General features: G+C 40.9%; 2 protein-coding genes across 2 annotated transcripts; one reads left to right on the plus strand and one right to left on the minus strand.

Annotated features, from left to right (window-relative positions):
* Nucleotides 1-2062: 2062 nt before the first annotated feature.
* LOC122042861 (homeobox-leucine zipper protein ROC2-like) lies at nucleotides 2063-6433 on the plus strand. Its single transcript, XM_042603211.1, has 12 exons — nucleotides 2063-2550; nucleotides 2839-3089; nucleotides 3198-3315; nucleotides 3442-3630; nucleotides 3716-4174; nucleotides 4261-4362; nucleotides 4511-4711; nucleotides 4798-4972; nucleotides 5055-5326; nucleotides 5407-5502; nucleotides 5607-5999; nucleotides 6093-6433. Exons 1-11 carry the CDS (start codon nucleotides 2446-2448, stop codon nucleotides 5985-5987), a joined length of 2349 nt encoding a protein of 782 aa, XP_042459145.1. The 5' UTR covers nucleotides 2063-2445; the 3' UTR covers nucleotides 5988-5999; nucleotides 6093-6433.
* A 126-nt stretch (nucleotides 6434-6559) lies between these two features.
* On the minus strand, nucleotides 6560-8935 carry LOC122042862 (probable serine/threonine-protein kinase PBL23). The gene is made up of 5 exons (XM_042603212.1): nucleotides 8619-8935; nucleotides 8299-8474; nucleotides 8031-8220; nucleotides 7567-7958; nucleotides 6560-7476 (listed from the first exon to the last, which is right to left on the minus strand). The coding sequence occupies exons 1-5, from the start codon at nucleotides 8731-8733 to the stop codon at nucleotides 7249-7251; spliced, it is 1101 nt and encodes a 366-aa protein (XP_042459146.1). The 5' UTR covers nucleotides 8734-8935; the 3' UTR covers nucleotides 6560-7248.
* Nucleotides 8936-10810: the final 1875 nt, after the last annotated feature.

Below are 10810 nucleotides of genomic sequence, written 5' to 3' on the forward strand. Positions count from 1 at the left end.
TAACAAAAAGGAAAAAAAAAATTGGAGACTCCGAAATAACTTTAAAATGCATTTTGGATCAAGACTGGATCATTACAGGTTCAATCTAAATTAAAAGTTAGGGCTTCTGAAAGCTCGGGTCCTCTTACATTAAAAATACTTGTAATAAAGTGATGTTATCAAGTTGCATCATGCTACTTAGTCATGTACTAATAATGCTAGAGAGTTATGTTTGCATATTATGTCTATTGTTTTGTCCATCACCTTCAATTAGCTTTGAAATTAATTATACCTCCCCTTTCATAAAAAAGAAAGACTTATTTATATTGACCTTTCTTTTTAACACTTATCATGAATTGGTAATTGATTGTTTCTTTCTTTAAGCATCATGAACGTTTAATTTGCTCAAGCAACCAATATTAAAGAAATGCTTATAATTGATGAGTTTGAAATTGTATAGATAAATAAAAAAAAATAACACTTTATAGTGAGTCAAAGATACTTAGTGGGGGTGCATAGACATTGGTGGCGATGGGAGGTTAGGAGCATGGATAGATGGATGATAGATGGTTACATGCTGATATTTTGATAGATCAGCTAAGGGTGATAAACGGTATGATGCATTAGACTGCCTCCTACACATGGTGGACTCGATTAATTGGTTGTTTGTTTGGAGTTCTATATTTGACAGTGATCATTTTGTTGTGAGGTTGGTATTCATGAGAGTACGCATACATGTATATGAGTTGTTAGATAGCTACATACTTCATCATAAATGAATGGTTATCTTTGGACACATTTTTGGTTGTATCATTTGGTGACTCTTGTATTGATTCAAGTAGTAGCCATTTGAAAAATATAATTAGATATGATTCTTATCAAAGAAGCTATAAAGATGATAGGGGCATCTTATAAAATGATATCCTTCACATTATTATGAAGGATAAATTGAGTATAATTATCGATTTTTTAACTTTTGCAATGAATTTGATGACAAAAATAGAAGCGTTACTTTAGATGTTTAGAAAGTGAAAGGAACGGTATATATGAGAATTAGTATATATCAACAATATTATAATTATTTTTAGTTTTGATCACAACTGAAAAATATATAAGATATTCTCAAATTGATAGACTTATTCATCTCATTTTGACACTTCCATTCTATACAACAACAAGAAGCGTTTTTTCCGTTCTAACCTAAGAATATCATAAAGTAAAAAATGTGTAATGAGATTGAGAACAATTTTCTAAGGAAATTTAATAGTTGAGAAGAAAATTTGTTTAAGATGCTTGTATTTTATTAAATTGATGAAATAATAGGATAAAGTTAGCATTTTGTTAATATATAGAGTAAAAAAACAACTTAATTGTAGATTGATGTAATTTATGCTACTAATGAATTCTAAACTACAAATTAATTCTCTAAAGAAAAAAAATTACAAAAATAATAAATATATATTTCAATGATATTTCACAAATGATGATACTTTTTTGTTGTTGTTGTTACTCTAGGTAACTAACTAATCCTAGAAATGACCGGCTCAGCCCCACAAATGATGAGACTTGCAAATATAATTCTAAAATAACGTCAAATATCCGATTTACGAAAGTATAGGCACTCATAAAGTCTCTATCTTTATGTCATAATTTTGAGTGATTACAGACTAAACTAATCAAAATTATGTTTTTGATTCTTGCTAAAAGTATGACTTAAACTTTGTCAAGATTAGTATTAGAATGTAGACATTTTTAAAACTTTAACTAATCATTTTTTTCAGTTAAGTACTAGGGGCAATGCAAAATCAATGACAGTCAAATACATGGTGAATTGAATTTATTAAATTAATTAATTAATCAATGGATCTCTAGCTTTAGAGTTTGTTGATATAATTCTCAAGTATGAATACAAGACCAATAATATATATGGTCCCTTTCACCTTATACCCATCCTGTGGAAAAATTTAAAGCCAACACAGAGACTCCTCTTTCTCTCTCCTCTCTCCATCACACACTCTCTCTCAACCCTAATTACACCACCCTCTCAATAAATGCAATTGCACCCTCTCTATACGCTGTGCAATAACTCCCCACCTCTTCCTTTGCCTTCCCACCTGCTCTTTCTCTCTTTCCCTTTCTCCCCCCTTCTACTCCTCAGATCCCCCTTAGCTTCTCATGGCATATCTTCCCTTTCCTCTCTCCCTTTCTCTCCAACGCAAGAGAAAAAGTTAGAGATCAGGAAGAAAGCCGCATGCACTAGTTAGAGCGTACTACTACTAACATATACACCTTCTTGTATTTACTATTCTTCTTCTTCATCATCATCTTCGTCGTCGTCGTCATGGGAAGAAGTAATTCTTTGAAGTTGACTACTGCTCGCGCATCTCTCTCCTTTTTGAGGTTTCTTGTTTGAAAGAGAAGGAGAGAGAGGGAGGGGGGATGAATTAGGGTTTGGTCGAGAGAAATATGCCTGTGGGAATCATGATACCAGCGAGACAAGCAGCAGCTTCCATGATGGGGAGGAACGCAGGCACAAGCTTTGGCTCCTCCTCAGTCTTGTCCCTCAGCCAGGTACCAACTAATCGATTATTTAATTAGCAGTAACTCAACTATTTAATTTTCTGAGTTTGGTTTCTTTTTTGTTGTTGCTGTTGCTGCTGCTGTATATCCTAATTAATCTGTTCTTCTGTCAATTCCTTAAATTAAATTGGAGGCAAGGCATTGTTGTCCATGTGTTCAGGGTTTTTGTTACTTTGCACTTGAATATTTGAGAGAGAGAGAAAGCTCTCTCTCCTCCTTTGAAATTGGCAAATTTTGGAACTTTGATCTGTACACGATCCGAGTGTTTTTATTTTGTAGCCGAATTTGTTAGAAGGGGAACTGCAGATCCCGCCGCTGCAGTACCAGCACGGGAACCAGTTCGTGGATATGGCGCCAACGACGATGACGGGGGAGAGCGAGATGGCGCGGGCGGAGGCCGACTTCGAGAGCAAATCCGGCGGCAGCGAGAACATAGAGGGCGCCTCCGGCGACGACCAGGATCAGAACACGCGGCCCCGCAAGAAACGCTACCACCGACACACCCAGCATCAGATCCAGGAGATGGAAGCGTAATAATTCGTACACATGCCAAATGTTTTGTTTCCTTCTCTGTGATCGATTATCAAATCAGATCTTCGCCCTCATTTGGTTAATGAAATTCTATAACTCTGTTTCAGATTCTTCAAGGAATGCCCTCACCCAGATGACAAGCAGAGAAAGGAGCTGAGTAGAGAGCTTGGGCTCGAGCCTCTCCAAGTCAAGTTCTGGTTCCAGAACAAGCGCACTCAAATGAAGGCATATATGTTTATTTATTTATTTATAGTCTCCTCTTTCTTTTGCGATTTAAATTTCCTGTTTCTGATTCGCATCATGCAATTTTTTTTCCTTTTGTGTGGGTGTGTGTGTTCGTGTGAATATCAGAATCAACATGAGCGGCATGAGAACAGCGGGCTGCGTGCGGAGAATGAAAAGCTGCGCGCCGAGAACATGAGGTACAAGGAGGCCCTCAGCAACGCCTCCTGCCCTAACTGCGGTGGCCCAGCCGCCCTCGGCGAGATGTCCTTCGACGAACACCACCTCCGCATCGAAAACGCTCGTCTTCATGAAGAAGTAGTATACGATTCATGCATGTGTTGAATAATTAAAATTGTATACGTTTACATGAGCTTAACGCGCGTTTGCTATTCATGTGCAGATTGATAGGATATCGGGGATCGCCGCCAAGTACGTCGGCAAACCGATGTCAATAGGCGCAGCGGCGTCGTATCCTCTGCTTTCTCCGACGTCCTCACGGTCGCCTTTGGATCTAGGGTACGGTGTCGGAGAAGTTTTCGGGGCTGCAGGGGCAGTCGGGGAGCTGCTTCGTAGCGTGCCGGCAGGAGGACAGAGTGAGATAATGGATAAGCCGGTGGTGGTGGAGCTGGCGGTGGCGGCGATGGAGGAGCTCATCCGGATGGCTCAGCTCAACGAGCCGCTGTGGTTGTTTCCGGACGGCATGAATTCTTGCGGGGAGGCGCTGAACGAGGAGGAGTATGCTCAGGTGTTCCCGAGAGGAATCGGACCGAAGCCGTTCGGGCTCAAGTCGGAGGCGTCGCGGGAGACGGCGGTGGTGATCATGAACCAGATGAACGTGGTAGAGATGTTCATGGATGTGGTAATTCTTTAATTCATTCATTCATTAATCAGATTTTGCAGTTAATTAAATTAAGAATTTAATTATGGATTAATGTGTTTGATTAGAACCAATGGTCAAATGTGTTTGCGGGGATTGTGTCGAAGGCTATGACAATCGAAGTGCTATCAACTGGAGTGGCAGGCAATTACAATGGAGCTTTGCAAGTGGTATATATATATATTAATGTTCATAAGCTATTTTGGCTAATTGTTTTTCAAATCAACTATTTCTATATATTGCGATAATGTAAGTTTTTGCCACATGATCAAATCAAACTCTTGTTTGCTTAATTGTCCTACTTTGTGATGGTTTCAGATGTCAGCCGAGTTCCAAGTCCCTTCTCCACTTGTGCCCACAAGGGAGAGCCTCTTCGTGAGATACTGCAAGCAGCATCCTGACGGGACTTGGGCCGTGGTCGATGTTTCCCTGGACAGCCTACGGCCCAGCCCGGTTTCTAAGTGCCGGAGAAGGCCCTCAGGCTGCTTGATCCAAGAGATGCCCAACGGCTACTCTAAGGTAAAATTAATTATAAATACAGTTTTTTAAAATAAAAAAATGCAAATAATTTACCAAATATTATTTTATTATTCATGGACGCGCAGGTGACTTGGGTGGAGCACGTGGAGGTGGACGACCGGTCGGTCCATAACATTTACAAGCCTCTGGTTAACTCGGGTTTGGCGTTCGGCGCGAAGAGATGGGTCAGCACTTTGGACCGCCAATGCGAGCGGCTTGCCAGCGTCATGGCTAGCAACATCCCCACTACTGAGATCGGTGGTAATTGTTTTGATTAAATCGGAATTTTTTAGTGTGGATAATTATTATCGAGATGCAGTATTATGTAGTGCCAATATTGTAGTGATAACGAGCGCCGGAGGACGGAAGAGCATGTTGAAGCTGGCGGAGCGGATGGTGATGAGCTTCTGCGGCGGCGTGAGCGCGTCGACGACGCACCAGTGGACGACGTTGTCGGGGAGCGGGGCGGAGGACGTGCGCGTAATGACGAGGAAAAGCGTGGACGACCCCGGCAGGCCGCCGGGCATCGTCCTCAACGCCGCCACCTCCTTCTGGCTCCCCGTCCCTCCCAAACGCGTCTTCGACTTCCTCCGCGACGAAACCACCCGCAGCGAGGCACGCAATTTAAGTTTACGACCAATATAATCTTGGAATTTAAGTTTTGTGACTGCTAGGACTGATTAAATTTCTTGCAGTGGGATATACTCTCCAATGGCGGAGTTGTTCAGGAAATGGCTCACATCGCCAATGGCCAGGATCAAGGCAACTGCGTCTCTCTTCTCCGGGTCAATGTAATTCATTCATTAGCTGAACACGATTTTTTGTTTTGTTGATTAGATTTCGTGATTGATAGTTGATATGGTTGTGGATTGTTGTGCTTTTTGTATGGAAGCAGAGCTCGAACTCGAACCAGAGCAACATGCTGATACTGCAGGAAAGCTGCACCGATGTGACAGGATCTTACGTCATTTACGCCCCTGTCGACGTCATGGCCATGAACGTCGTCCTCAACGGCGGCGACCCCGATTACGTGGCCCTCCTCCCCTCTGGCTTCGCCATCCTGCCCGACGGCCCAGCCTCCGCCGGAGCAGCTGGCGCCGTGGTCGAGGAGGTGGGCTCCGGCGGCTCCCTCCTCACCGTCGCCTTCCAGATCCTCGTCGACTCCACCCCCACCGCCAAGCTCTCCCTCGGCTCCGTCGCCACCGTCAACAGTCTCATCGCCTGCACCGTCGAACGCATCAAGGCGTCCGTCGCCGGCGAGATCATCCACCACTAAGACCGTATTTATGTAAGATCCAAGTGCTTGCCTTAATAATCCAACGCTATTCGCCAGCTGCGGGATGCATGTCCATGAACACCGAGTGTTTGATGAAATGTGCAGGAGAAGGGGTGGTAGCTGGAACGGTGATTATAGTGCTTCACCTTTGGGAGTCAAGAACGCACCTCGTGCTTGCCTTGCCGTGTGGTGTCGGAATTAAGCAACAAAGACGTCGTCCTCGCACCACTATGCAAGGAGGGTTGGTTCGGGTATTGACTTTACATGTCTCAGTTAATTACTACATGCGCATGTGTTTCTATACCACCTCTGGGTTTTGAAGGAGTTCTACTGCTAGTAGTTATAATTAATATCTATCACCAATTAATGTTCCTTGTAATGTTTGCTGTGTCCTTTGCCACCGTGCAACAGACGTCTATTTAATTTCCTCGTTGTCTTGGTCATCACCTTTTGTTGTTAATTTGGTCGTGTTGGTGAAATAGTTTGTCTGAGTGATCACTCCTCTTTGCATTTCTTTCAATGAGAAGAGCCTATTTTACCTTCTCTTTAATTTAGATTGAGGCTATACTTAACGGAACAAAATTTAAGTTTTGGTTGTTTAATTTCACAATTTTTCCTGCAAACATCATGTTTACTACCGGCTAGCTTTCTAATAATATGAAGGCTAAAAAAAGAGATACAAGAGTTAAAACAATCAATGTAATTATCTGAAACATGGCTAACTGTTTGCCATTGTTTTATCTCTTGCAATTGTTTCTTTTTTTATTATTCTAAGAGAATTTCAATTGTTTCTCAAACTGTTAAACTCTAAGCAAAATGCATAGTGCTTCCTTTCAACACATCTATCGATATTCTTAGAGAAATTAAGCTCGTATCTTAAAATCATGAATACTGACAGAAAGAAAATTAAACTTAAACTCAAGTAAAAACTATTATCATAGGATTTTTTTTTTTGTTTTTTTCATTCCCTAAATCTTTTACCATTTCTGGATGCAGCATTAGCTTTTAGTAAGTGGTACAGGAGCAAATGTCTAGCATAAGAACTTCAAAGAATAAATGAAATCCTATATTTCCATAGAAATCAGCAAAACAGCATAGAGAAACTACCTTAATGTTTGGATATGGAACCCTACTATATGAGTGTTATCATGAATAAGTGTTACATTACGTCTTTCTTCCTTGTCTCCCTGGGAATGAAAAGTGTCTTCCTTGCTATACATTTGTGATTCCACTGCCTTGTTCGCTTACAGCCATAATGATATCACATTTCTGCAACGTTGGATGTTTCACCAGAATCATTTGGTGAAGTAGCTACGTACCGGAGGGCAGTTACGACATCGCTAATCAGTGGGCGGTTGTTTGCTTCTTCTTGTAGACACAATGCTGCAATTGCAAGAGCTTGGTAAAAGCCTTTCAGTGGGAACTTCCCTTCTAGTAATGGATCCGCCATTTCTATAAACCTCTTCTTGTTTTTAAAAAGCGGTTCTGCCTGCACAAACGACATCACAGATTATTTTACCTGATTAATTGAGTTCAAAGTTGATACTCAAAAACAGGTGAAAGTATACTATTAACTTACCCATTGAATAAGATGTTGCTCACTTGATGGTTTTGATGTATCAATTGCTCTCCTTCCCGTTATTATCTCGAGAAACACAACACCAAAACTATATACATCAGACATCTTTGTTAATTGTCCTGTCAGCACATATTCTGGAGCACAATAGCCATAAGTCCCCATCACCCTTGTCGATACATGAGTCTTATCTCCAATTGGACCGACTTTAGCTAGCCCAAAGTCAGATAATTTCACATTGTAATTTTGGTGAAGAAGAATGTTAGATGCTTTGAGATCTCGAAAGATTACTGGAGGATTTGCAATATCATGCAAGTACTCTAGGCCTTTAGCAGCACCTTCAGCTATTTTCATTCTTGTAACCCAGTCCAATGGCTTCTCGTTTGGGGAAAGATCTGTAAATGTTCATTGTTAATCTTGTCTTTTCTAGCAAGTTAAATACATCATGAGAGAGTCTTAATAACTACTTAAAAGATGATCCTCCAGTGAACCCTGTGGCATGTACTCATAAACTAGAATTCTTTGATCTCCATCAGCACAGTAGCCAATCAAATTGACGAGGTTTGGGTGATGGAGCAGACTGAGCATCAGTACTTCCACATGGAACTCTCTATTTCCCTGTAGACCATGCTTTTCCAGTTGTTTGACAGCTATATCCTGTAGAAGTTGAATAAGAACCATAATCACAAATCCACTCTGTTGAAGAAAAAAACAATGAAGTTTTTTTTGTCATACTCGACCCTCGTGGTGCCCTTTGTAAACTCTACCAAATCCACCTTCACCTAAAAGACGTTCTTCTTTGAATTCACCAGTCGCTGCTGAAAGTTCAGGGAACGTGAAAGCACGAGCAGGATTGCGGCCCTTGCTTATCTGTAAGATCTTGTCAGCTACAAATTTATGTTTGTCTGTATCTGCACAGTTCGATTCCGTCAAATTAAAGAACTGCACAAGCTTATGATGTTTTGTCCTTTTAGAGCACAGGACAAGATTTTATCAAAGCCATCAATAATGAAAAGGCAACGACAACTGATATGTAATGATGCATCGAGAAATACCTGATTCAATTATAAGATCATTGACAAGGGAAGCAAGAGCGTTCCCTTCTGCTGTTTCCGCTTTTGAAGGTAACCTTTCCTGGGTGGGTGGTTTGAAACAGAAGCAGCCCATCATGCCGGCCTGTGAATCTACTCAATACTCCATGTAGAGAAAAAGAGAAAGAAAAGAAAACCTCTGAGAAGAACGATCAAATTCTGAAGCTAAGCAAGAATCAGATGCTTAATTTGACCCTGTGGATCGATCAGAAATACGGTCCACTGGGTCAAACAACAACAAACTTGATCCTAACTAAAATGGAAGAATTTTCAAGGAAGGTAAGGAGTACTTGAGATTGCATTTTTTGCTAAGTTTGGAGTTTCCTCTTACAATGTATCAATGGATGCTACTCGTTCAATTTGCGTTGAATTTAGAATATCTGTTCTTGGAGAATATATCTATATTTAGAAAGGCCAACTTCAAGGCATGCAAAAGCAAGGGCAATATTTGATGCATAAAAGTTTTTTTCAGACAAAAAATGATAGTGAAAAAAAAAGGGCCGATAGGGCACACCTATATTTGGGTTAATAATAATAATAAAAATCATCGTGCATTGCTTAACTCTAAGAAATTAAAAAAAAAAAATCCTTACAAGGGATTCTAAGCTTCTGTGACTATCAAAGCCGTTACAAAAGTGTTATTTATCGTCGCATAAATTTATTGTGTCATCCAAAAATTGTCATAGAATACTTTGTTTTCGTAAATATGTTGTAGATTGTATACATGTGCGATGCTATCCCGCGACTAGAAAGTGTTTATACTTAAATGGTACGTATTTAAGTGTTCCTGAATTTCGAGACAAAATTCAAATTGATTTTCTCAATCGTCAAGGGAGAACAATCCGCTGAAACCTCTAAGTGGTATAACAATTCATACTTGATTGCTAAGGTGATTTAACATTTATTCAAAATTCTAAACACCGTCAAAGAGGGGAAAACTCTGTTTTAAGAAAATTATGACAATCACAGTCCTTAGTTTGTTCGTAACAAGGTAGCCCTTCCTGACATTAACCCCCGAGGCAATGACGCAGATGCAGAGGTGGGGCTCTTGATCTTGTTTGAAATCGATGAAGATGCACTGCTGATGAGGTGGCATGCACACTGACAGTAAGAAGACCTTTGAACTAGAAAACTCCAAAGCTTCGAGCTAACCTGTGCGGCAGAGAAAGCAAAGAGAGGAGAAAACGTCAATAGACAGGTCAAGGAGGGGTCCCTAGCACAGTCACTCCAACACTCAATTCAATTGGAGGCTAAATTCGAGTAACGATAAAGATAATAATAATGAACAATGAAAATGTTGGAGAGCTTACCTGCGCGTGGAGAAGGGACCCCTTATATGCACCTTTGCCTTTGGCCCAAGGCATCTCATTATGATAATATAACCTCTATTATACTTTGTCTTATCCCCACGCCCAATAGTACTTGGTCGTCCCTTCGTAGATTTGGTAGGGATGTCTAAATATGGGTTGCAAAGATGCATTTCGGAGATTTTATGACAGACTTCTGTGTGGCATTAAATGAAATAGTGGGCTGAAAGGCCAAATGGCTTAATAGGCCTTTAATTGATATCCTTTAATAATGGGCATGTGTCGCTTAAGAAAAAACCTTGTGAATTCATAAATGAGGAATTTGGACCTGAATGGACCTCCAAAGAGTTTTAGGCACTAATGGGCCCCAAGTAACATTCCTTTAGCGGAATTGGCGTTGTTGAAGTCCTCTCGGACCTAGTGTGCTATCATATCCAACCAGAGTGAGAAGCTGAGCATTCATGAGATTGTTGAGGGGAGGTAGGACTCTTAGCGGGCTTGGAATGGTGCAGGATGAACTAATTATCCGGTAGATCTAAGCCACTCGGGAACTGAGAGGATCTGACCTTTTAACGTTCGATCGGCTTTGAGGAGTTGTGTCTGTTGGTGCAATTGACCTCTAGGGTTTCGATGTTTGACAATGCACCTAAGTCTGGTCAGTTTGACTAAGGGTTAATCTAAACAGGACTTGATGTTTGGAAAAGAGTAGTATATTCAGGACTAGATGACTAGCAAGGGTAAGTCCTAACTGAAGGATAGGTAAGTGAGAAGTCCTAACTACATGTTAGGCAAGTGGGAGCCCTGGTTAGTGAAGTCGAGCCCTAGTGAATGAAGCTAAGTGCTCGAAGT

Source organism: Zingiber officinale, chromosome 2A, assembly GCF_018446385.1.
Source record: "Zingiber officinale cultivar Zhangliang chromosome 2A, Zo_v1.1, whole genome shotgun sequence".
NCBI lineage: Eukaryota > Viridiplantae > Streptophyta > Magnoliopsida > Zingiberales > Zingiberaceae > Zingiber > Zingiber officinale.